Genomic DNA, 27719 nt, shown 5'->3' with positions numbered 1-27719 from the left:
TCACGGGGGGGCTATCCCAGCTGTCTTCGTGCGAGAGGCGGGGTACACCCTGGACTGGTCGCCAGCCAATCACAGGGCACATATAGACAAACAACCATTCACACTCACATTCATACCTATGGACAATTTGTAGTCGCTAATTAACCTAGCATGTTTTTGGAATGTGGGAGGAAACCGGATGTAAACCCACGGGGAATACATGCTAACTCCACACAGAGATGGCCGAGGGTGGAATTGCACTCGGGTGTCCTAGCTGTGAGGTCTGCGTGCTAACCACACGACCGCCGTGCAGCCTGGTATCTCAACATCTCTTGACAAAAAAAAAACTAAAACTAAAAATAATTGAATCACAAACATAAACATGTAAAAAATTATGTGCTTTTTTTTACATAGCACATGTATGATGTGCATTTTACCTGTATTATCACTCATTTGGAAATTATTACAACCATATGGTGATTCGCAAGAGTTTTTTGTGGGGAAAAAAAAGCTATTATTAGTTCCACCAAAAATGTGCAAATGTGCTGAGATCCACAGTATATAAAATAAAATACAATATAACGGGAGGGGAAACAGTGATCGAGCTAATAGAGGCCATCTTAAAGGCAGAAATGTGAATTTGATCCAAATCAGTGAGCTGCACTGTTGCTCATGTGTGCATGTAACCTCCTTTCCTCTCATTCAAGCTGCTTTACAATGACCCCCCCCGCCCCCCCTCAAACCACCAACACCACCACCCTGCCCCTCCTCTTTGCCAAATCCTGCTCCTGCTACTGGGTGCAGTCATCGCTAGTGCAGAGAAATGTCCCTGGTGACAGTGAAGGATGACGCAGGCTTTTTTCTTCCATTCTATATTTCACCACCTTTACAACATCTTTTACCTCCTTTTTGGTCTCCTCTTCCCCCCTTTTTTTCCCCTTTTTGTACATTCCCTATCCCTGCCTCCCTCACACTCACGCTTGCTGCTCTCTTTATCTCCCTCCCGCTCTCTCTCTCTCTCTCTCTCTCTGCTCCGGCACTGCAGTGCTGATTGTGATTGCACACACACACACACACACACACACACACACACACATGCACCCACACAGGAGCGTTGCTGAGAGGCAAGGACTGCAGCAGCACGCACCAACTGTGGTCGGGCCGTCGGGCACTGTGAGGAAGGCTGACTGAGGGGGGGGGGAGACTCTCGTGCAACGTGCATCTTTTGCAGCGGACGGAGTGATGCATTTGAAGACCTGATAGCTTATGTTATCCGGCCTCCTCTGCACTGCCTCTGCATCCCGTCCCCCCCGTCTCCCCCTGCTCCTCCCACTCTAACTCTTCCTCCTCCTCCTCCCTCTCCTGTCTACTGCTTCACTAGACAGGACTATAGATTGACCGGGACTAGCGAGCGGCGGATGATCAGGTTTGCTCCGGCTGAAAGATTCCTCTGTGGCGATGCTAAAGACGGCATCTTCTCCTTCCGATGCCTGGATTTTTAATTGACATCTGAGTGGAGAAGATAACGCCCCACCTGCAAAACACGTCGGATGTGTGTCGCCCCATACCAGCTTTGTCATTGGCTCATTTCCTTGTTTTTGCTGGGTGTTTTTTGCCTTTCCTGGCTAGCAGGCACTGCAGCATCAGGACCGCAAGACCCGTGAACTAGTAGGGCATGAGGACCCAGGGGCGATCCAAACGAAGGGCTTGAGTGCTTCTATTGCCACCACTGCTGAGGTGCTTATCTTGATTTTTTTTTTCCTCCAGAATAGGGTGTCTGGTGTGGTGGTGGTGGAGGTGGTGGTGGTGTGGGGGGGTGAGAGCACAGGTATCCAGGCCCCTGCAGAGCAGAGCAGGGTGGTCTGGTGCGTAGAAGGAGGAAGCAGGACGTCCTGTGGGAAAGGACCAGCTCGAGCCTTGGCCTCCTGATGGTGGCTATTTTTGTCTCCCCTAGCTGAGTGACTGGGACAGCGGGTGGAAGAGAAGATGCTTATGGCCCGAGACACGGCGCGAGATGAGGCTCAGAAGCTGCACAGGAAGTGGCTGAAGCACCAGGCCTTCATGGCAGAACTGGCCCGCAACAAGGAATGGCTGGCCAAGATAGAACAGGTGAGTGGAGGGGAAGGCATGATGCAGGATGGAGAGGTCAGATGGATAGAGCAGGTGAGTCGGGGAGGGGGGTTCGGAGTGGGGGGGGCTCTCGGCATGTCAGCTAACCTGGAACCGAGAGATCAATCATCAGATCATCCTTTTATCACTCGGCAAAGGGGGCATTTTGAATAACATTCTCAAGGTTATGATCGCTCGGGCAAGGCGTGCTTTTCACGTTCCCAGGTGACACGATCCCTTCTGCCCGTCCTCGTAGCAAACGTAAAGCTCTTCCAATTGTTTCGGGAACGTCACCGACCTGACATCCACCTTTGCAGCGGCGGAGATCATTGGGTACAGCTCGTTTTTCAGCATGTCTATTAAATGGTCAAATCCCATGACAAGAAGTGAGTTCCCACCATGCTTTGCTACTCTGACCCATCCCAAGCCATGCTTTCCGGATCTTCGGCTACCGCTATTGACATTTAAATGAGTTAAGCTGACACTTTAAAATAGAGTATTTTGTATTTAAACAAGATTCAGTGGATCGAAATGATATATAACATATTTATTTTGTGTATTGTTAGCATATTTGCTATCGTGGCAAATCATCACAGCTGAAGACTACAGCTTATTTTACATGAGTCCATTGAAGAAATATAGTGTATAAAGTTGAAGCGTAATATTTGGACCCTTATTATAGCACTGGAACTGTTAAATTGCTTTAAAATTAGCTTTCATGGCAAAAACTGAGCTAGCTTATTTAACTTAAGTGCCATTTTGGGGATGCCATACCCTGGGATAGTCACATGACAACCACTTCAAAAGCTTGTTTTCTATGAATTCATTGGAGATATACAGCAAACATAGTTGGATTGTAATATTTCATGGCCCATTATATATATTTTTAATGGCTTTAAAATAATCTTCCATGGCAAAAATAATAAGCTTTTGGAAATGAGCTGACACACTGCCAGGTTATGGAAGCCATATCCAGGGATAGTCACATGACAAGCGCTCCAAAATGTTTCCTCCATCACTTTGGGACTTTAAGTGAGTTAAGTCAAGCCCAAATATGTACATGACACATTTTCAGTTTTGTTTAGTGCAGTGGCGTCATTGGGCCTATTTTAGAAAATCCTAAAATGTTCTTAAGCCCCCCCCTAAATAATTGGATATTTTTTATTGATTTAAAAAAAAAAAAAAATCTAAACAAAAACTAATTTCATACAGTGGGGCAAAAGCAGGCTCATAAGCAAGCCAATAAGCAGGCTAATACTAGCCTACTACTACTACTAGTTGTAGTAGTAATCAGAAGAGGAATAATAATGATGATAGTAATAATAGGCTAATTAATAATATAATAATGATTATTATATCATTGATCACTGTCCACTGGACACAATGGTTGCAGGGCTTGAACAGCGGTTTTGCAGTGTAGATTGTGTGTACTTGTGTACATTTAATGGTGGCCTAAAACAATTGAGTATCTCTACTAAATCTGTCCAAAAGTGGGAAAGTTATATCCTGGTTCTTGTTTGTTATTTTTTTAATATCTACTACATTCATATCCTGTGCATCTCCTGGGGGCTAAGCCCCCCCTGTCCTCAGAGCGTAGTGACGCCCCTGGTTTAGTGCATGGATTCTTATGGTTTAAAAAAGCTGCTGGCAAATCTTTATTACAGTGAGACCTTGGTTAGTGTCAATTATCCATTCTAAACGGTCCAACTCAAACCAAAATGGACTCTAACCAGACACATTTTTCACATAAGAGGTAATAATGGGTAACCTTGTTTGAAGACCTTTACTGACACAGGATATTGATGCAGCCGTAACCCACAGCAAGCTGAAACTCAACTCTGACCTCAGATGTCATTTCCTGTTCGCCCACCAATCAGCTCCCTCGGGGAACATATTTCTAGCAACACACACGCTAGCAAGAATCTTCCTATTTAGCCAACTATTAATTACTATGCGCGTTTATAGCCCTGAAAACATGGCCTTGTTACCCCGCAACACCAAATAAAACCACCGAGCTACCATGATTGTGGAATAGTTCCTTCCTGTTCCACACAGCTTGGGTACACGAAAGAACCCCGCATGCTTCTCCGTTACAGTGTGAGCACTCCCGACTGACCTTGTGCCAAGCCTTACCTCTGGCTCAGGGGTCGATATTTTTAAGTACAATAAACACATAAACAGGTAGCTGGTTTTCACACACCTTACGAACAAATAAACCCACATATCCAACGCGTAGACGTGGAAACACGTCTGCTTTAGCGATCATACATACAGTATGCATACATATGCTAGTCTCGGAGTGTTCGATTGTGGTTTGAATTGTCCTAAAAATTGGTTTTGTTGAGGTTTTTAGTGGACATTTATTGCATTAAATGGTATTTGTACAGTGATGACTATTGATTATCATTAATATTGCAATATAACCAGGAACCAGGGTATTTTGGGCACACTTAATTTGACATTGACACTCTTTGATATACCGTACAATACATTAAAGATTAAGATTAAGATATGCCTTTATTCGTCCCTCAGTGGGGAAATTTGTATTGCACAGCAGCAAGAGTACAGAGTCAGTTAAGCAGTACAAAATACACAATATAGAAAAATAAACAATATAAACAACCCAAGTATTAACAAAATCAACAGTTTTTCCCAGAGTTATATACAATACAGTATGTAGATAATATGAAACGAGATGAGATATATGACCAGTCTATACACTGAGATCTTGTTAGAGAGCTAATATGAGGCATTATGGAAATACTTCACATAGAACTTAGTATATTAGTATAGTAGTATATTAGTATAATAGTATATAAACCTGTCAGCCCTCCCATTTTCCCTTGGAAATTCCCCTATTTTGCCCTTATTTACAGTCGCCCTCCATGTTGTATGTGTTCATGTCTAACATCAGTTGATTGTGGGCAAAATTCTAACAAGAGTAGTTTTCCTTTGCTCATTTCTGGCCCTTTTGTATCGAGTTATGAACTCCTATAGAACAGTTTCACACAATGTTTTCTAGAGCTTCCAGAATCTGCACCTATTTTTAGCTGTAATTCTGTTTTAATTTATTCCACCCACGGCCCGCCTCCTGACACGCCTACTCCACAGTGATTGGTCACACTCCCGAGACAGAACAGTGCAGCAGAGCGGGGATTAGGGCAGGCCTACAGCATGTACCCGGGCACACCCATGTAAGGAAGTCCAGCTCACTGTGACTATGACAGGTGTTAGAATTTAACTCGGGAACGCAACATTCTAACAACATTTATGGGTCATAAAAGTGAAACACTACGCCATTCCTGTAGCCTTATCATGTGCTGAACGTTTCATCGACAAAATAAGATCATAACAAACCGACTGTCACTGGGATGCCAGCTCATGTCGTGGGGTTGAATCTGTTGCTTTGGTCTGTTCAGATTTTTATTTGTTTCCGTGTGGAATCTCAAAGTTGCCCAGCTTTTCAGTTTACTGCTACAACCTTCTACAATAACAACGTCGCTGTTGCTTGGCTACTATGCGGATCACGTTATGTAAATGAAGCGTTCTTGGCAGTTTTTGGTGGGTTTTTGTTTGAAGACTTTATAGGCAGAATAGGTGAATCCCAGTTTTTCAATTGAAACAACAACTGGCTTATGCCCAGTACCAGTACTGTATGATGACACGTTTCCCTTTTTTTGTTTAGGTGGGATAAACCATCTAATTCCATTTAGTTGCTTCTGTGCTGTTTTCTCACCGGCACGGCTGTTTGGGGAATATTATGCAAAATGGTGTTAATTGGTATTGTGCACTTGACCTTGTCTATTATTAGAGACATAATATGTAAAGAACGAGAAGCATGTCATGCAGTAGCGTTGAAGTTCCGAATAATGTTGTTTGGGGTTTTTTTTGTATTCTAATGCTGTCAGTGTTTTTGACATATAAACTGGTGAAATTTGGAGAATGCTCACAAATTGTAATGCTGTACCATGTTTGGTCTGTATCATGTGCTAAGCATGCTATGGTATAACAAGCAGCATTAAAAAATGAGTTTCCTCTGCAGGGTGGCTGGATTCAGACATACAGATAAGGTGAGGAGCTCGGTCATCCAGGAGGGGCTCATAGTAGAACAGACACTAGTTTGAGGCCCTCGCCTTGATATGAAAGTTTAATGTTAGTGTGGCCCGCGCAAGTTTGATATGGATGCTGTATGGTATCATGTACCCAGAAAAAAATATTAAGTTTGATTAATGTTCATGTTAAAGGTTAAATAACTGTTAATAGTTATCCTCCCTATCCGTGTGGAAGTGGTAAGTTTTTGGCTATTTAAGTTTAAAGGAAATAACTTGAAGGCTACCGTTTAGGTCGCTAGCTCTCTAGTTTGCGAGTTAGCATGTGTCTCAAGACCCTGCAGTAGCGCAATATGTTGTAAATGAAGAGTATAAATGTGACTATAGTCGTGTTTTGTCATGTCTACAGGGCTCTAATAATACTTTAATTATAATCTGAAAAAAATGATTTGTCTACCCACTTAACCTTTTCTATTATTAGAGACATAATATGTAAAGAACGAGAAGCATGTCATGCAGTGGCGTTGAAGTTCCGAATAATGTTGTTTGGGTTTTTTTGTTTTCTAATGCTGTCAGTGTTTTTGACATATAAACTGGTGAAATTTGGAGAATGCTCACAAATTGTAATGCTGTACAATGTTTGGTCTGTATCATGTGCTATCCATGCTATGGTATAACAAGCAGCACCGGAATGTCGCTTTTTACGTGGGAACTACCAGAGGATTTTGTAATTATTGTGGTCAGCTTTTATTTATTAGTATGAATGATGTGATGCAGTAATACAGGTCTTTGTATTTACAATCCTGAAAATGATATACATGAAAGTGATATTTCTGGTGTTGTTCCTCATTTGGCCCGCGGGCCGCGTGTTTGAGACCCCTGCTCTACTATGAGCCCCTCCTGGATGACCGAGCTCCTCACCTTAGTTACCTTACCATACAGCATCCATATCAAACTTGCGCGGGCCGCACTAACATTCATATCAAGGCGGGGGCCTCACACTAGTGTGGCCCGCAGGCCGCATGTTTGACATCACAAAACACATTTATACTCTTTTTATTTTCAACATATTGCGCAACTGCAGGGTCTTGAGACACATGCTAACTCGCAAATTAAAGAGCTAGCGACCTAAACGGTAGCCTTCAAGTTATTTCCTTTAAACTTAAATAGCCAAAAACTTACCACTTCCACACGGATAGGGAGGATAACTATTAACAGTTATTTACCTTTAACATGAACATTAATCAAACGTAATATTTTTTTCTGGGTACATGATACCATACAGCATCCATATCAAACTTGCGCGGGCCGCACTAACATTAAACTTTCAGATCAAGGCGAGGGCCTCAAACTCGTGTCTTGTGGGCCACATTTGGCCCGCGGGCCACATGTTTGAGACCCCTGTTCTACTATGAGCCCCTCCTGGATGACCGAGCTCCTCACCTTATCTGTCTGTATGAATCCAGCCACCCTACAGAGGAAACTCTTTTTTTTTTTTTTAAACACCACAAACCATTGCACCCCAAAGCATCATTCAACCCATCCTTGTGTCCTGTTCCACATGTTACCACAATGCTTTCTGTCACCAACCAGGCCAAACTCATATGCATCACAAACAGCTGATAAAATCATCCGTCTCCCTGCACAACAGCCCCACAGAATCAACCAACAGGTCCATCTTTTGCATAGCAAACAACATACCACAGGGTATCCCCCACCCACTGCACCAATGCCTCATCCCACTACCTTCAGGGCAAAGATACGTTAAGGAGGGCCCGTCTTGGGAAAAGCTTGATCCCTGGAGCCATAGCTACCCTGAGTAGCAGGCCTCACTGATCTGTCAGTCCGCTGTTGTTGTCGCTACTGTCGTGTTGATTGTACTGTATGTTGTTACTGTAGTGGTATGCGATGTGCTTTGTTTTCTTTCTAATGTTGTTTCTGTTAATGGAGAGTCAATGAAGACGAATTTCCCCTGGGGGACCGATAAATCTAATCCAATCTAATCTTTATTCCATCCTATTTTGTTCATTTGTTCTAAACCTATTTGCCCTACATGAACCCCATCGCACAAGGAAAGGAACAGGAGTACATCAGTAACTTAGATACATTTTACGACATTTAAAGTGTTCTTATGGATTTAGGTCATATACGATACCACTGTGGTTAAAGGTCAATTAACAAAAGAGTAGTATATTTCTATGGACATGTCATGTGTTTATTAGAAAGAAGGTCATGTGACATGGTTACTTCTCAGTGTGCAGTGGGTATAGCGGCAGAAAACAAGCACTCCAATCCCTCTCATTGTACTGCTGCATCAGCATTACTGCAAAGCCTGCAGAATTCAGTACGGTATCATAATGCCATGTGGATGCCATTACAACATTGTACCATGTCAGCCGTGACTGCTTTGGGGGGGTGGAAGAAAAAAAAAAATCACAGATGCTTATTGCATGCAACTACAGCCTGGCACAACAGCAGCCCGATGATTCCTGTTCCACAAACGTTTGATTCGCTTGCCTCCCTTCCTCCTTTACCCTGCCTTTCCTCATCTGCTCTCCTACCCCCCCTCCACCACCACCCCCTCTCTGATTTCTTCTGCTGTTGCCTCTGTATGTCAGTAAAGCCACGAGAGGGGGGGAGGCTGCTTTCTGCTGGCTCTGCATTATGAGAGGCTGAGGGACGCAAGAGAGGCTCAGAGACTGTGCCAAGAGGAGGAATGCAGCACTGCATTACAGAAGCCATAGAATAGAGAAAGTTCATCTCTCGCACAAGTCAATAGGGGGAACCACAGAATATCTCCATACTGTAGACCCGCTTTTTAATATGCTTGCCAGATTCTATGGATTTTCAGTTGAACAGGATTTTGTGTATATTAATTGGAAATTTTGGTGACACAACTCTACTGTAATTACAGTATAGGCCAGGGGTCTCAAAGTCAATTTACTTGGGGGCCACTGGAGCTAGGGTCTGGGTGAGGCTGGGCCAAATCAGGTTTTCCAAAAAAAAAAAAACCCAAAAAACCACGCATTTATTAAAAGCAGAAAAATATAAAACTTTTTCAGTGCTTTGGTTCCGATTTTCTACAATAAAAGCTCTGATAAAACATTCCACTGTTCTCAAATATCTTAATTTTTATTTTTCTGCACAAAATAAGATGAAAAATAAACAAATCAAGAATAAAGAAAATCAATCAATCAGTAATAAATAAATATAATAATAATAATAAAACTGCAAATAATAAAAACTTAAGAAACCACATATAGTTGGTGGGTAGACAAATTATTTTTTTTCAGATTAAAATGAACAAAGCATTATTAGAGCCCTGTAGACATGACAAAACACGACTATAGTCACATTTATACTCTTTTTATTTACAACATATTGCACAACTGCAGGGTCTTGAGACACATGCTAACTTGCAAACTAGAGAGCTAGCGACCTAAACGGTAGCCTCCAAGTTATTTCCTTTAACTTAAAAAAGCCAAAAACTTACCACTTCCACACGGATAGGGAGGATAACTATTAACAGTTATTTAACCTTTAACATGAACATTAATCAAACGTAATAATTTTTTCAGGGTACATGATACCATACAGCATCCATATCAAACTTGCGCGGGCCGCACTAACATTAAACTTTCATATCAAGGCGGGGAGGCCTCAAACTAGTGTCCGCGTGTTTGAGACCCCTGGTATAGGCCATGTGGCAGCCTAGCATGTCAGGCCACACAGTCAGGAGATCTGGAAGATTTGGGTTCTAATCTATGTTGGACATCTCTGTGTGGAGTTTGCATGTTAGGATAAGCACGGCGCACCCACACCCCCGTCCCTGACAAGTGAGGCAAAGAGTGAGGAGAGAAGGCTTTGAGAGGGTTGATAATGTGGATATCTCGCCTGGTGTGCCACCATGCCCAATTCGGCATAGCCGAGTCTTAAATTACCAAATTGGTTGCGCACAATGATGTGCTGGACCAAATTACCACTACATGGAGTGCGCCACGCTGCGCCTCCTTGCGGTGCGCCACAAAATTAGACCCCATTGTCTCCACCCTTTTAAGTAAGTTTGGATAATACTGTAAATATATTTCAACCATTCTGGTAAAGTTGAGCTGGTGAACGTGATTCAAGTCCGTGATGCAAAAGATAATGAATTGCATATTCATTGATCTCCTTTTAGTCAGAATCTGTCAAAAACAAAGCATGAAGGCTACAGGGACAGGACAGGAACACAGGTAGAGGAAAGAATAGAGGTGTATTAGACGTACCATGCATGATTTGTAGGTCAGCCCGAGGCCAAACTTTGCTCTATCTGCTACCTCTTTGCAAGCAGGGGGCCGTTGCCTTGGCATGGAGCTTCGTTGTTGTTGTTATTTTTGGACACAGAACTGAATTGATCTGCCGCCTGTTGTCCTGTCTTTTTACAGTTCCATCTGCAACAAATGGAACATGTATGGAGTGTCACGCTATCATCAAGGTTCTGGGCAAGGTTGTTCTTCCATAATAAATTGAACGTGCTTACTTGCAACAGCATTGTGCACAGCTGTAGTGATCTCCATCGACTTCATGCCTGGTACGGAGTGAGGGACTCGGTCCATAAGAATCATCCCTTGAAGCTATTGCTGACATTAATGGAGTATACAAGCGACAGGGAGAGTCACTCAGCTTCCAGATGGCAGTAACACATAATGCATATTTGAAATGAGCCCATGAGAATCCAGTGACTTTTAAAGTAAACTGATGGGGTCTACCATATAGACCACATTCATTCAATTTCTACCGCTTTTCCTCACGAGGGTCGCGGGGGGTGCTGGAGCCTATCCCAGCTGTCTTTGACCGAGAGGCGGAGTACACCCTGGACTGGTGGCCAGCCAATCACAGGTGGCCAAACCATTCACACTCACATTCATACCTATGGACAATTTGGAGTCGCTAATTAACCTAGCATGTTTTTGGAATGTGAGAGGAAACCGGAGTACCCGGAGAAAACCCACGCATGCATGGGGAGAACATGCAAACTCCACACAGAGATGGCCGAGGGTGGAATTGAACCCGCGTCTCCTAGCTGTGAGGTCTGCGCGCTAACCACACCACGCCGCGCCGCCCCATAGATGACATGTCTGATTTTTTTTTTTTTTAAAGACGACGCTTAGTCATGTCAAACGTGTGTGAAGCCACAAACTACTTTGTAGCAAAGAATATTTAAAATAATTGAAATAGTGACATTTATTAAGTGTCTTATTGAAATAGTGACATTTATTAAGTGTCTTATTAGCATATTTACAGGTAGTGTATCTCCCACTTACAAAAAACGTCTCGAGTCCTCCTGCAACACTTCCTTGTTGTCACGAGACGGCCGCAAGATGCATTCGACGACACTCCGAAAATCACAATGATGCCTTAATTATGAGCGTTTGTGTAGTCTAAACAAACAAAAAGACAAAGAAAAACAATAACTGGATATTCTTATCACTCAGTAACTTAACGCTTATGAATGCAATCAGAATGCATGAAAATACATCAACATTCAAAACGGGAATTCAACTTAAATTACTAGGTGTCTTTGAACGCCACTCTTCATGCCCCATAATAACGCGGTTGAAATGATTCAAATGTTGTTACTACTAGAGACGTGTGCTTTCTTTTAGCTTGAATTATTATTATTATTTTAAGTTCATTTGTAGCTGTAATTGTGCCCTGTCATTTATTTACAGTACAAACGGGAAGATTTCACACACATTTGAAATGTGCTTAATCATTTGGCAGCCCATATTGATTTATTCTTACTCAATTTTCCAATTTTTCTTTTTTCTCCTATCTTGCTTTGTTTGATTTGATTGTTTTTGATGATAATTTTGCAGTGTTGCTGGAAATGTAAATATGTCTGATTTATATCTGATTTAAAGAGTTGGCTTCTTATAGGTTAAGTTAAAAAGTAAGAGTAGCACTGTTAACTTGATACAGTGACTGTGCCATGATGTAATGCCATTCCATTCCGGCCATTCCTTTCTTCTTCTTAGGAGGGTCAGGACCTGATCCAGGAGAAGCCGGAGCTGCGCACGGTGGTGCAACAGAAGCTGGAAGAGATCAGAGAATGCTGGTCAGACCTGGAGACCACGACCAAGGCCAAGGCTCGCCAGCTCTTTGAGAACAACAAGCCGGAGCCAGCAGTGAAGAGCTACTCGGACCTCGACAACCAGCTTTCCCACTTGGAGCAGCAGCCCCCCCAATTAGAGCAGGCTCACCATCTGCCCACCTTCAATGAGCAGCTCCAGAAGTTCCAGGCAAGTCTGCTCAGAAACATTTCCAAAGAGTAATATGTATCGTATGATTGAGGCACAAGCAGTTACAATTACAGGAAGTTAGAGCCTGGCTTGCAGCGTTTCTCATGTTTCACATGTTCACATCCTACATGGTCGGAGTTAGCGATACGGCAAATCTTGGTATTGATCCAACACCCGGTAAATACAGGGCTAGTATTCCCAATACCGATATTGGTATTGATACCTTTTACAAGGAATTATTTTGCCTACATTATAAGACAATGTAACAATATCAACAAATGATCTATTATTGTGAGTGATACTTATAGGTTATCACATGGTTTGTCTCGTATTAGGCTAGGTATCATGCCCCCAAGTGTCAGTATCAGCCCAAGACCGAAGGTTTCCAAAAAAATTTCAGTTTATTACATGTATTATATCTAAACAGTGTAAACACAATAATTGCAAAAATATTTCAATAATATTTTATCAACAGTCTTATCTTATCAATGTCTGACAATTAAAGTTCCATCAATCAAGTTTGGGTTTTTTGGTGACTGGAGAAGCACTAGGAATATTTATAGTGTGTGTTCATGCTTGTGCGCTGCTCTCTGATTGGTTGTTTCACGGGCACGATACCAGAGCAGCGTGCTCTGAGTGGACAGCTACGGGGGCTGATACTGGACATGGTTAAACTCTATATTTTATCAGTATCACTGCCCTGGGCTTTGACACAGTATCATTTCGGCCTTTTCCTGTATCATTCATGGGTGGTTTCTAGGGTACAGGGCCAATTAATACTGTAGTATGTGATAATCACTGATACTAACAATGAGGACTATACTGTATATTTCTATGGCTTTGGCTGAATCATCTTTTTATCCCACACAGGCCATGGAGTCCCAATTTGGGGACCTTTACAAGGACGTGGAGGAACTGGGTAGCTTGCAGGGGGTTTGCCTTCCCCAGCGAGGTCTGATGGCAGGTGACAAGGAGGGGGGCGAGCAGTCAGGCGTGGTAGAGACCCGCATTGTGCGCCTCATTGAGCCCCTGAAGGAGAGACGCCGCATCTTGCTGGCCTCCAAAGAGATGCACCAAGTCGCCCAGGACCTGGAAGATGAGATGGTTAGTTTGTCTTCTCATTTTCTTCAATGCCCTCGAGTGCATATCCGGTATACAGCGGGGAACATGGGTGTAATACTGAATAAGGAGAGACCAAATGTCAAAACAACAACTAGTTTAGCTTATTTATCTTAAACTTAAGAAAACATTTCAACTGGAGTGGGGAAGAAGGACAAAGCAAGAAGCCAAAAATTACCACTTCCACACGGAATTGGAGAACTTGTTTTCAGTCTATAATGTTACACATGCCATGGCTGACTCCATGTAGTTTAAGGTAATGGAATTTAAGGCAGTGTCTCATTACTGATGCATAGTGACCAGAATACTGTATAGAACTTATCTTTCTATATTTTTAGACTAATAATTAATTTTTGAACCCTCGGCCATCTCTGTGTGGAGTTTGCATGTTCTCCCCATGCATGCGTGGGTTTTCTCCGGGTACTCCGGTTTCCTCCCACATTCCAAAAACATGCTAGGTTAATTAGCGACTCCAAATTGTCCATAGGTATGAATGTGAGTGTGAATGGTTGTTTGTCTATATGTGCCCTGTGATTGGCTGGCGACCAGTCCAGGGTGTACCCCGCCTCTCGCCTGAAGACAGCTGGGATAGGCTGTAGCGGTAGAATGAATGCTAAAACAACTACAGTTCCCACAATGCTTTGGGAAGACAGACCCTTGTATTAGTATCACACGTTTTAATAGACGTCCTATGCCGAATGTTTTGATCTGACAAAATCTTAAGTACGTTTGATCAAGTGTGGTATTAACCAGGGTTCAATTCCACCCTCGGCCATCTCTGTGTTGAGTTTGCATGTTCTCCCCATGCGTGGGTTTCCTCCCACATTCCAAAAACATGCTAGGTTAATTGGCGACTCCAAATTGTCCATAGGTATGAATGTGAGTGTGAATGGTTGTTTGTCTATATGTGCCCTGTGATTGGCTGGCCACCAGTCCAGGGTGTACCCCGCCTCTTGCACAAAGACAGCTGGGATAGGCTCCAGCACCCCCCCCGACCCTCGTAAGGAAAAGCTGTAGAAAATTAATGAATTAATTTTTGAAAAATGCTACAGAGTTAGGGAGTGATTTTCAAACCATGAAGACAACTGTAATCTTTTTTTATCTGGATAACTGCATTATCTGGTTTTGTTTACTTTATAGCTGTGGATTCAAGAGAGGCTTCCCCTGGCGTCCTGCAAAGAATATGGGAATAACCTGCAGAGTGTGCAGCAACATGTAAAAAAGAACCAGGTAAGTATGTGCAAACAGAACAGTCACACTTGTAAGTTAAACTATAAACAGTACAGGAACTTACCTTGGGTTGTATTTTCAGACCCTGCAGAGGGAGGTGGCAGGACGGCGGGCTCGTGTTGAGGAGGTTCTGGACAGGGCGGGAATTATCGCATCGCTGCGCACTCCCGAGGTGGAGTTTGTGCGTGAAGGAGCCGGCCATGTGCGACAGCTGTGGGAGGTGTTGCAGCTGGAACAGGAAAGGCGGTCTGTGATCCTGGATGCAACGTTGCAGTCTCAGCAGTACTACAGTGAAGCAGCCAAAGTGGAGTCCTGGCTGTCAGGTCAGAAGCTCCAGCAGGTCAACGAAGAAAAAGGCACGGTACGGACAACCCCCCCGACAGTCAGTCCAATCACTTTGAACCTGAGACTCCCAACATCCAGACTCACTCCTTCTCACTTTTAGGATGAGGCGAGCACCCTGCAGCTGTTGAAAACCCACTTGGCTCTGGAGCAAACTGTGGAAACATATGCAGAAACTGTGGGCATGCTCTCTCAGCAATGCCAGCACCTGCTGGAGCTCGGACACCCGGAGAGGTGTGACACGACTCATCATCACGCATTCTGTTCAACAATCAAGCTAGACAAGTAGTTTTCCATACAAGGTTGATTTAAGAAATGCTTTTAACTTAAAAGAAAAAACACACAGGATATCTATACTGTTTCTATTGTAATTAAAAGGAGGGACTTAAACTTGCTGATATAGTTAATCTTCAAACAGCTAAAATAATGCATAAATCTAAAAATAACCAATTACCTAAAAATGTCATCCAATACTTCTCTACAAGAGAGGAGAAATATGATCTCAGGGAAGAACTACATTTGAAACACTTATATGCTAGGACTACGTTAAAAAGCCATAGCATTTCAGTATGTGGAATCAAACTATGGAATGGATTGAGTAAGGACCTCAAACAATGCACAACGATGAGCCAATTCAAGAAACAATACAAGCAGTTGATGTTTGCTAAATACAAGGATGAAGAGTCTTATATATATATATATTATATATATATATATCACTATATTGACACTTACTATGGTACCCATTATGTCATTGTACGGTCATATCACCTTGTACTTTGGTACGTGACAAAAATAAATAAATACAAAAAAATAAAAAATGTTTAAAAATTAATAAAAATACAAATAAAATATGTATTGGACATTTTGCTAATTCAAAACATGAAACTATTTAAGTTGCATGGCATGAGTTGGGTGACATGTCAGAGTTGATTGGAGTCACTGCATATTAACTGCAACAATTAATCCACGATTAATCAATCATCCAATTAATCCACAACTTTTGGTTTTTTTTTTCGATTCATCTTATTTAAATAACAATATTGTGATGTCATCCTCATGTGAATGAATGCTGTCTTATTTTCTCGGACAAGACAGTCCAGGATAGGGCTGTCCAAAGTGTGGCCCTGGGTGCCATTTATGGACGGCGGCTTTTTTTTTTGGTGGCCCAAAACACAAAATTTTAATAAAAAACACTTAAATTATATTAGGAAAGCAGGAAGTGAACAAATGTAACAGTTACTGATTGTAAAAGTACCAGATGGAGGGGTAGGATTTAATAAGCTTTGCTTCTTCCTACTCCTTTTGGACATGTGGAACTGTGAACTGATTATGTGATGCATTCAATTGTAATCTGATGCATGTTCAAATGAAATAAAACCATTACAATTACCAATTGCAGTACAGTATGTGTATAATATGCTAATCAAGTAGAGGATGCCCGGTGGCACACATGTATTTTGTAATACTTTCTGTTCTCTTGTTTTCCCAGTGAGCAGATCACGAAGCAGCAGTCCCACATAGATCGGCTGTATGTGTCCCTGAAGGACATGGTGGAGCACAGAAAGACCAAGCTGGAGCAGCAGTATTGGCTTTATCAGCTCAACAAGGAGGTGGAGGAATTAGAAAAATGGATCACCGAACGCGAGGCGGTGGCAAGTTCTACCGATCTCGGCCAAGACCTGGAGGATGTTACGGTCGGTGCTCAGAGAAACGCACTTTTTTTTTTTTCTTATGGGATGCTTTTCACATACTTTATGAATACGTCTTTTTCAGATGCTCCAAGAGAGGTTCACCAAATTTGCCACGGAAACAAACAACATTGGCCAGCAACGTATGGAGCAGGTGAACAAAATGGTGAATGAAATGATTGACTGCGGCCATTCGGACGCAGCCACCATTGCTGAGTGGAAAGATGGACTGAACGAGTCATGGGCAGACCTCCTGGAGCTGATGGAGACCCGCAGACAGATGCTGGCAGCATCCAAACAACTGCACAAGTTCTTCACTGACTGCAAAGAGGTGCAAAGCAGATTTAGATAACTGTAGTTATCAGGCATTTATCAATATCTGTGAATGATACTGATGATGATGATACTTGGGCTGTGGCACGATGCTTCTATTTTTAAAGTGCCTTTCATGACGACTGATGTCTGGTGTTGCAGGTTTTGGCCCAGATAGCGGGGAAGGTGAAGCAGCTGCCAGAGGTGAGGGCGTGCCAAGCCAACATCACCAATCCAGCCACCCTGCAGAGACTCATGCACTCTTTTGAGCATGCCCTTCAACTGTTAGTTACACAGGTAAGTGAGATATATAAATATAGAATATTCAAAGCTTGTTGTAGCTCCAAATGTTTGAAACCAAGCTATGAGATATGAGCATCATTCCTTCATTCCTGTATCGATGAAGGTACGACAGCTACAGGAGAATGCTGCACAGCTTCGGACTATTTATGCTGGTGAGAAGGCTGAGACTATTATGCTCAAAGAGCAGGAAGTGATGGAAGCCTGGAAGGACCTGCTGAGCTCCTGCGAGGCCAGTCGCGTCCAGGTCACCTCAGTCACAGACAAAGTGCAGTTTTTCTCAGTGGTGCGTGAAAACCTCATGTGGATGGAAGGCATTATGGGCCAGATTGGATGGGACGAGCCCAGGTAAGACATCTGCAGTCTGTAGTCTGGATTATTGCACAGGATCCAATTAAACTGCTGTGTCACCTTGACCTCATTGGGCGTACAATGAACTCCTATCCAAATTTTACTTTCATCTATTCTGGGCCGTGTTAAAGTGTGGTCCATTTGTGGCCCAGGTCTCGTTTTGCCTTGCCTGTGGTGGAGGAAGTTTGATTGGATGGGTCGGTTTCTGTAACAGGAGTTTTTTTTTATCCGGGGCTGCATGGCGGTCGAGTGGTTAGCACGCAGACCTCACAGCTAGGAGACCAGGGTTCAATTTAGGGGTGTAAGAAAATATCGTTTCGGCGATATATCACGATACTTTGTTCCACGATACTGTATCGATATTAAAAAGCATGAGGATATTTTTAGTCATTTATCATAGACTGTATATGGTATTTATTCAAGTGCAGACATGGCAAAGGTTCATTTCTGATTTTAATTGAAACCTCCGATCGTTAGGCAGCACTTACGTAGTCAATTAGGCAAGGACGTTGAACGAGATTCACGAGTGAAACGTCCAGTTCAACATGGCGGAATGCGAGCACATAACAGCGGTGTACAAGGCTGAAGTGTGAACACATTTTGGATTTCTACACAAAGTAGGGTGTGCAGAAATTGATAAAAGCCATGCCGTTTGGAAAATGTGTCGTCGTAAATGTGTCACAAATCTGCGAGTCCACTTAGCGAGACACCATGAGGACCTGCCGCTAGCAAGCAATGCCAAGGTCCTTTTGTATACCACAAAAGTAGTACTGTGATATTGCAAGTATTTTTTATTTTCCAAATTGATATCACTATTTTGTTAAATAATGGTTATTTCAAGCATCCTAAAAGGACTTTTTACTGATGTTAGTTACTTTGTTCCACAAAAATACTGTTCTGATGGTGGATAAGTCAGGGACTGTATACTCTGCATTTTTTCACAGCTAATAGAATGTGAACATTTGAGCAGGATCTTGACACATAATTTATTTGTTTTTTATGGTTTTTTTTGTAAATTTAAAGCTGGATGTTAAAGCTTTATTTATCCAAATGCTACACTTTAAGTTTTTACAGCGGAAAGTTTGTGATACAGCATAACATACTGTTTTAATGGAATAAAAATGTGTTTAGTAAGTGCATATTGATGGTGTAATTCAGTTTTTCCAGGAAATAATCTTTAACTTTAAGAAAAACAAAAAAAATATTGCCTTTTTAACAGTGATATATCGTATAGTGAGCCTCGTATCGTGATACGTATCATATTGCCAGATTCTTGCCAATACACACCCCTAGTTCAATTCCACCCTCGGCCATCTCTGTGTGGAGTTTGCATGTTCTCCCCGTGCATGCGTGGGTTTTCTTCGGGTACTCCAGTTTCCTCCCACATTACAAAAAACATGCTAGGTTAATTGCCGACTCCAAATTGTCCATAGGTATGAATGTGAGTGTGAATGGTTGTTTGTCTATATGTGCCCTGTGATTGGCTGGTCCAGGGTGTACCCCGCCTCTCGGCCGAAGACAGCTGGGATAGGCTCCAGCACCCCCGTGAGGATAAACGGTAGAAAATGAATGAATGAAATGAGTCTATTATCCGCCTATCACATACCAATGTACAAAGCTACTGTAGGTCCATCAAGAGTATGGATGGATGATCTACGTGTAGAAGAATGTGACCTGCCCTGACTCTCACACAAACTTCAGCAGACACTCCCATTGTTTCTTTACATAGTGAAGATTTTGTTACTTTATATTGCTTTGTCTAAAATGAAACTCTGTATGTACGGTTTCTGTGTTTTGAAGAGATCTGACTGCACTGGAGATCATGATGAAGCAACACCAGGAGGTGAAAGCCAAAATAGATGGCCGCAGCAAGACCATCCAGCAGTGTGCGGATCTTGGCAAGATACTAATAGCCGCTGGGAACCCTGCAACAGAGGAGGTTAGGCTACAAAGCGACACACTTTCTTTAGAAATGAATCCATCTTACATGCTGTACTGTAATTGTTTTCCGGGGGACGTCATGGCTGCAGATTAAAGACAAGTTGGAGAGTCTTTTGGCCAAACAGAAGGATCTGGTTGAGAAATGGGACAAACACCAGGAGAAGTTACAACGCAGTGAGTAGTTTATGTCTACTCTGTCTTAAATGAGGTTTTATAGCTACATGCCTTATGTAGCGTGATGATAAACCATCTGTTGGTCTCCTGTCTTCTTCAGAACTCGAAAGGTTCCAGTTTGCCCAGGAGACCGTAAAGGCAGAAGCCTGGCTGAAGGCCAAGGAGCCTCTGATCACCTCCAAGCAGACGGAGGGAGGAGAGGCCCAGGTCCAAACCGATGAGGTTGAGCAGCTCATCCTTCGCCATGAAGCCTTCCGCAAGGCTGCTGTAACCTGGAAAGAACGCTTCAGCTCTCTCCGTCAGCTTTCCGCAGTAAGCTCAGTTGTAGCTAAATGTTTCATCAGTTTACTAGAATCACATTTTCATCATTCATATTACAAATATACAACATAAGGTGGCCAGAAATATTTCAGTATTGAACAAAGCAAAATTTGTTCTCAATCAGAAATCACTCCACACTCTTTATTGCTCTCTGGTTCTAACATATCTTACTTATTGTGTGGAAATATGGGGTAATAACTATAAAAGCAATCTTCGCTAAATGTACTGCTAAAAAGGCCAGTAAGGATAATTCATAATGCCGCCTACAGAGAACATACTAACTGCTTATTTCTAAAATCACAAATACTTAAACTTGCTGATATACATAGTTCATCTTCAAACAGATAAAATAATGCATAAGGCTAAAAATAACCAATTACCTAAAAATGTCATCCAATACTTCTCTACAAGAGATGAGAAATATGATCTCAGGGAAGAACTACATTTGAAACACTTATATGCTAGGACTACGTTAAAAAGCCATAGCATTTCAGTATGTGGAATCAAACTATGGAATGGATTGAGTAAGGACCTCAAACAATGCACTATATTGGGAAACTATATAAAAATTATATAAAAACTATTTTAGGAAAGCAGGAAGTGAACAAATGTAACAGTTACTGATTGTAAAATTACCAGATGGAGGGGTAGGATTTAATAAGCTTTGCTTCTTCCTACTCCTTTTGGACATGTGGAACTGTGAACTGATTATGTGATGCATTCAATTGTAATCTGATGCATGTTCAAATGAAATAAAACCATTACCAATATGATGGTGGATGGATCCATCACACCATGTTTTTTTATATAAAATATTCAGAATAATTGCATTGCATCAGACCTATCTTGCTTTTGTTCTATGTTCTCTTAATTGTTTTAAATCTATTTTCCAGGCAGAGAAGAAAAAAGAGGAAGAGAAAAAGACGCCACTCTCCAGTCGAAGGATGTTCCCATTATCATGCCTGACTCCATCGAGTCCTTCACCCAGTTCAACTCCATCTTTCATGAGACAGATGGTACAGGCCCAAATAGAACCAACACCATTACAGACCAGTGTGGAACTGGGCGCCAGCAATGCAAGCCAGAGATTGTCCTCAACGCTTAGCAGCTACAACCCAGTCATAAATGGGTCAGGCTATCATGGACTGGAGCCGCAGTGTAGTGGAAAGTTGGTGAGCTCCTCCTTCCTCGGGATGAATCACCAGGCCATCGGAGGCGGAAGTGACTCTGCTTTTTCAGCGTTACCATCTCATTGTGGAGGCCCGGACCATTCAACTTATCTTGGGATAAACAATCAAAAAAGTGACACTGCAGAGAGTTCTGGGTACTATGGGCTGTCTCCCGGTTGTGTGGGCGGTTCTGGCTACTCGATGCCAAGTCAACCAGGAAGTAGCAGATTAGGAAGTTTGGGTAACCTGACTCAGGAGCAAAGTAGTGGAGGAATGGGGACTCCTGGGTTTCTAACCCAGCAGAATATGGGAAGTTCTGGCTATTTGACACAACAAAACGTGGGAGGTTCTTACTTGACGCAACCACAAAACATGGGAAGTTCGGGGTATTTAACGCAACCACAAAACATGGGGAGTTCTGGGTACTTGGGACAGCAGCCCAATTTAGGGAGTTCAGGATATCTCGCCCCGCAGCCCAATTTAGGGAGTTGCGGATACCTAGCGCAGAATTATCATAGCAGTGGAGGAATGGGTAGCTCCGGCTATCTTGCACAAAATCATTATAGCAGTGGAAGTCTAGGTAGTTCTGGTTACCTAGCACCAAGTGGTGGCATCATGGACCCAAAAATGGCCTACGCATGGCAACACCTGAAAGCGGACTTCATGCAACCCAGGATCAATCACATCCACAAGGCTGTAAATCCTCTCCTCGAGGCCAGCAGAGTACAGCGGGAGCAGTATGGCGATATCCCGATGGCAGACATGATGGGGCCGGAGTCAGGACTGGAGCTCCTCCATGGCCGTCTCCAGAGGGATCCCCGTGGAAGTCGCTCGGACCCTCAGATGGACCACCTGCGGCGAGAGAGGGAGTACAAATTGGGTCGACAAACTTCCAGCGAACAGGAGATCCAAGCCAGGCTGAACGAGCTGCCGCTGATTGTGCGTCAGGAGCGGTACCGGAGACGCCTGGAGAGACAATCGTCCAGTGAACAAGAGGGGAGTGGCAAGCAGAGGCTTCAGCGACAGGACTCCAGTGACCTGGAGGGATCCATTAAAGAGGGCTCAGACAAACGCTCAGGGTAAGTGAACTCATCCAGCAGTTGCCACTGAGTGTGCATGTACACGATGGATAGGCTCTAAATGCGTCACACTTTTAAGTCTAAAAGTTTACCACTTCCATACGAAATGGGAGGAAAATTGTTTTTCTATTGTGTCATGTCGGACATGCCATGGCTGACTCCATGCAGTATGACGATAATCTAATGTCATGACCTCAACATTACTGACAACTAGTGTCCACAATACATACATATTCATTTGTGTTTCAATAATTTTTGACTAATAATATGCCATATTGTGAGTGTGGTGCGAATGGTTGTTTGTCTATATGTGCCCTGTGATTGGCTGGCGACCAGTCCAGAGTTATTATTGTTTATTCAATTTTATTTAATAATAATACCTGCAACCCTCGTGAGGAAAAGTGATAGAAAATTAATAATAATAATAATAACAACAATAATAATATAATAATTAATTATTATTATAGGAAATAATTGAAAATGAATTAATTAATAATAATTTATTATTATAGTAATAATAACAATTTTTATTATTATTTATTATTAATTCATTCATTTTCTAATAATAGAATAATAATATATTATTATTATATTAATAATAATTATTGTTAATTATATTGTAATTATTATTACAATAATAATAATTATTGTTAATTATTATTATTAATTCATTCATTTTCTACCACTTTTCCTCACGAGGGATAATAATAATTATTATTGTTATTATCATAATAATAATAATAATTGTCATACTTTTAATAACTGCATTCAAGACTGGCATGATGACCAGAGAGCTACTTTCCAATCATAAACTGTATAAGGTTCCTAAAATATTGTGACAGGTCAATAACACTCAAAAGGTTATTACTTAAACCTGTAAATATATATATATTTTTAATTGTGCAGTAAATATTTTACAATAACAATAATTTAAAAAATCATATTTGCAAAAATGAATCATATTTTTAATTACCTCGCATGGCCCCCCTGCAGTACCACCACGGTCCACTAGGGGGCCGCGGCCCACACTTTGGGAATCACTGTAGTAGACTATAATTTGAGCAAAGGGAGTGACGTCGGGGTGGGGGGTTCAGCTTGGCGTGGGTTACTGCAGCAACAGTAGCCCATGTTTTTATTAGGGAGTAATGTGACTGTTGTCACATAATTCAAACTTGCAAAAACAGCCTGTTTTGCCGTCAGTCACAAATGACAGTAACTAATAAAACCAGTCAACAAACACTGTTATCAAACTCATTATCTTAAGCTGCACCAGCTGTTGTGATTCTAAACCCACTGGCATTAGTTTTTCTGTTTCATGCTCACATCCCACATTCCAAAAACATGCTAGGTTAATTGCCCGACTCCAAATTGTCCATAGGTATGAATGTGAGTGTGAATGGTTGTTTGTCTATATGTGCACTGTGATTGGCTGGCGACCAGTCCAGTGTGTACCCCGCCTCCTGCTCAAAGACCGCTGGGATAGGCTCCAGCACCCCATGCGACCCTCATGAGGATAAGCGGTAGAAAATGAATGAATGAATGAACTTTCACTGTGTCCTCTGCCACTGCAGGGAGAAGAGATCTACTATGGCAGAGATTGTAGAACAAGTCCAGGAGCGAGAAGCAGCACATGTAAGTCATCTCCCACGGTCAACCAAAGTGGTGATATGTCAGTCACATCATTCCTTTTGTGTCACATTTTCTAAAATCTGCCTCATCAGGCCAGAGGAGAGCCGTATCGGCCTCCAAGCAGCCTCTCTGCACCGGTGACTCGTTTCGATGGACGCCCTCGCGCTCGAGACCGACCCAAACCGAGAAGGAGGCCCCGTCCAAAGGAGCCCGAGGAAACCCGTCGCTCTCGCTCAGCTCCTGCCACTGGTGCCCCAACGACACCTCAGCCGCCTTCACACACAGCACACAATGAAGGCTTCCTGTATCGCAAAAAGGCCACCAGCTCTGACCTTGAAGCTCAACAGAGGAGCCCCACCAGGTACTACAGTCAAACAACATACATATTACATACATACGTATATATGTTATATATATTATGCCACGGCAGGGGTCGACAGCCTTTAACATCAACCTCCTGTTTTGAAAACGTCTTTCAGCGGTAGAAGTTCACTTCTAACCAGTTTCGTTATTCCTTCTCCAGCAAATCCTGGGTGAATGTATATTGTGTGCTGAAAGAGGGCAAGATGACCTTCTATAAGGACGCCAGAAACCACAACACGACATACAACGGAGAGCCTTCAGTTGACCTTTCCAACTGCTCGTTTGATCCTTCTATGGGGTACAAGAAGAAGAAGAATGTCTTCATTCTTCAGTAAGATCTGTTGTGGAATTCCTGAATGATTGCGTCTTTACTCACTTGTTTATTACAAAGTACAGATAAGAGTCAAATGTGAATGTCAAAAGAATAAGGTGATTAATTTCTGGGATGATTAATTCTAAGCTGCATCAGTAACTGACCACCACCACTGTTGTTTTTTCCTCCCTCAAACAGAATCAACGATGGAAATAACTTTGTGTTTCATGCAAAAGATGAGGTAAGAACATTCATCAAGTTGTGTCAAAGTACAGTTCTGCAAACATTCGTGACAAACTACCAGACGTCCTCCATTTTCTTAATCAAATATAAATTCATTTCTAACCTTTTTAACCTTAGATTTTTTTTAACCTTAGATTAGATTTTTCTGTCTGTCTCAGTTACTATAAACCTAACAAATGTTCATCTAAAGCAGGGGTGGGCAAATATTTTGACTTGTGGGCCGCATTGAGTTAACAAAATTGTCTGGGGGGCCAGAACATATATTTAACACACACACACTATTTTCTGCTTATATTTTTTCTTGAATTAATAATAATGTAATAATAATTATATATATATATATATATATATATATAATTGGCTGGCGACCAGTCCAGGGTGTACCCCGCCTCTCGCCCAATGACATATATATATATTTATAAATAAATAGTAATTATTCATTATAATTTTCCTTGAAAAAATATTTGTCCAATTTTATCTCTAAATGTGTTATACCATCACACTTTTCTGCTTATAATCCCTGAATTAATAATAATAATTAATATATATATATATATGTAATTATTATTAATTGTAATTTTCCTTGAAAATATTTGTCTAATTTTATCTGTTAAAGTGTTATGCCATCAGCTGTATGTTCTCAAGTCCCTTTAAACATAAGACCACATCAAACTATGTAATTTAATTTTACAGTTGTCATGTTGCCATTTTTCATGTTAAAAGTTGAAATACATAGAAAGCAACTGGCGGGCCGGATTCAAACACGCGGGCTTTTGCATGTGGCCCCTGGCCCGTAGTTTTCCCACCCCTGATGTAAAGCTTACAAAAACCCCAGAATATTCCCCACTGTATATAAAATCACATCATTACTCTGTGTTGCTGGTCTCTGCAGGAGGATCTGAAGGCTTGGACTTCCAGCATCACCACCTGTATATCTGAGCATGAGGCCATGGCCATGTGGGACAAGCCCGTCACCTCCGGCATGGATGCCGACCGCTCGGAGAGGAAAGAGAAGTCCGAGGGGGATGCAGACGCCAGGTCAGAGAGATCGGAGCTTGTCGGGGAGGAGAGGTCTGAAAAGGAGAGGTCAGAGAAAGGGGACGGCTCCGACAAGTTAGACACATCAGAAATTGCTGACAAGTTGGAGGGCGGGGCGGGTGGGGGCTCCAGCACATCCGGAAGGAGCAAATGACAATTGGCGTACGTGGTTGTATGAATGGAGAGCATGTTTGCAGAACCTCGGTCCAAGAGCTGGGACACGCTGAGGCCACAACCCATGGACATGACTATTCTAACTGTGACTAACTCATTTCTCAGACCCCCCCTGCCCCTCCCTGCCCCCTCTTCTACCTGTGGCGGTGCATCAGTGCTTGCATTGTGCCATCTGCTGGTAGGTGGAGGCAATGGTGGCGGATGAAGGTTGTCGTCGTTTAATCTCTTGGATCCATCTTTCCGTATGTTACAATGACTGATGATGCCATGTCTGTCTGTCTCGACTCACCGGTGAAAGAGATGTTCACGATAATGAAAAAAAAAAAAACTTTTGAAGCAATATACTTTTTTATGTTCTTCTCTCTAATAGCGAGAGATGAAAGCAAATGAAACACAAAGTAGTTGCAAATGTGAACTCAAATTATTTGATATGATTTCTCATCCATGAGGCAGTCTTGCACCTTAAGACACTTAAAAAAAATACTTAACATGTAATCCCACTACATGGTAATCATAGATGATCTTATTAACCCCTTTTCCACCAAAATCTCAGACTTCCCGCATCTATATGAAGAGACTATAGCGACAGAAAACGAAAAAACAGCGGCATGGATACGTGTTGATGCAAGAGTAAACATAGAGTAAGTTTCCATTAACTGACGTGAGTTTATCTTTAATTCGAAAGAGTAGTACCGTATTTTCCGGACTATACGTAAGTCACACTTTTTTTCATAGGTTGGCTGTTCCTGCGACTTATACTCCAGAGCGACTTATAAATGAAAAAAGTGTTTATACTAAATAAACACTGGACACCTTTTCTGTTCATGTTTATTTTTTGTGTAGCTGAATAACCATTGTGTTAGCATATCTTACACCTATTCAGCCTGTTCTCTATTCTTTTATTAATGTTAGAACTTGCCTTCCAAGAGGACGTAATGTCTGTTTTGGTCAAGTAGTTTGTAAAGTAAATTGCCCGCAAAAAATGCGACTTATATGTTTGTTTTCTACCGAATTATGCATTTTTGGCCTTGTGCGACTTATACTCCGGAGCGACTTATAGTCCAGAAAATACGGTACTCTTTCTCCTTTAAACTACCATAATTTCCATGTATAAGCAACTACTTTTTCCTTAAACTTTGTGGCTATTTTATCATCACGTTATACTCTCATGACATCTCATATATTTCAAAAGTACTACTAATCGTTAATATACTATGCCGCTGGCAAGTCAGTGAGGAAAGTATCACTCAGTATAACAGTCAGACTTACAGGTGTCATCGTATTCATATTCATCATATTGACATTTGTCTTGTATATTTTTTAGGTACACTTTTTTGAGTGTTAAGTTGCTGTGTGATGATTTAGCGTTCTTTGTAAGATGGCACCTTGAGTCAGACTGGTGCATTGAGTAACGACATTCAATGGGTTGATAAGCTCGTTGAGAGATTTCGCAGAGTAAGTAAGTAAACACACCACAGTAGGTCTTTGAAGCGGAAATTATGGTACTTTGAT

General features: G+C 42.0%; 1 protein-coding gene and 1 long non-coding RNA gene across 3 annotated transcripts; one reads left to right on the top strand and one right to left on the bottom strand.

Annotated features, from left to right (window-relative positions):
• Positions 1 to 825: 825 nt before the first annotated feature.
• Positions 826 to 27178, top strand: sptbn4a (spectrin, beta, non-erythrocytic 4a). Of its 2 annotated transcripts, XM_058086173.2 has the most exons (20): positions 1053 to 1716; positions 1934 to 2088; positions 12155 to 12418; positions 13289 to 13522; positions 14678 to 14767; positions 14850 to 15128; positions 15213 to 15343; positions 16602 to 16806; positions 16886 to 17131; positions 17275 to 17409; positions 17519 to 17760; positions 19564 to 19702; positions 19794 to 19878; positions 19979 to 20190; positions 21093 to 22447; positions 24019 to 24079; positions 24169 to 24437; positions 24600 to 24770; positions 24951 to 24993; positions 25888 to 27178. In XM_058086173.2, the coding sequence occupies exons 2-20, from the start codon at positions 1966 to 1968 to the stop codon at positions 26185 to 26187; spliced, it is 4584 nt and encodes a 1527-aa protein (XP_057942156.2). In that variant the 5' UTR covers positions 1053 to 1716; positions 1934 to 1965; the 3' UTR covers positions 26188 to 27178. The 2 variants fall into 2 exon arrangements, with proteins under 2 accessions (XP_057942158.2, XP_057942156.2); XM_058086175.2 differs by lacking the exons at positions 19564 to 19702; positions 19794 to 19878; positions 19979 to 20190; ... (4 more) ...; positions 24951 to 24993; positions 25888 to 27178 and having other exon boundaries at positions 826 to 2088; positions 17519 to 17764.
• Positions 10077 to 10900, bottom strand: LOC131137834 (uncharacterized). The gene is made up of 3 exons (XR_013625180.1): positions 10657 to 10900; positions 10403 to 10567; positions 10077 to 10321 (listed from the first exon to the last, which is right to left on the bottom strand). It is a non-coding gene; the product is annotated as an uncharacterized LOC131137834 (long non-coding RNA).
• Positions 27179 to 27719: the final 541 nt, after the last annotated feature.

This window comes from Doryrhamphus excisus, linkage group LG21 (genome assembly GCF_037039965.1).
Source record: "Doryrhamphus excisus strain RoL-2023G ecotype Guam linkage group LG21, RoL_Dexc_Guam_v1.1, whole genome shotgun sequence".
Taxonomy (NCBI): domain Eukaryota; kingdom Metazoa; phylum Chordata; class Actinopteri; order Syngnathiformes; family Syngnathidae; genus Doryrhamphus; species Doryrhamphus excisus.
Note: the sequence above shows the minus strand (reverse complement) of the source record. Positions and strands in the feature narration are given on the sequence as shown.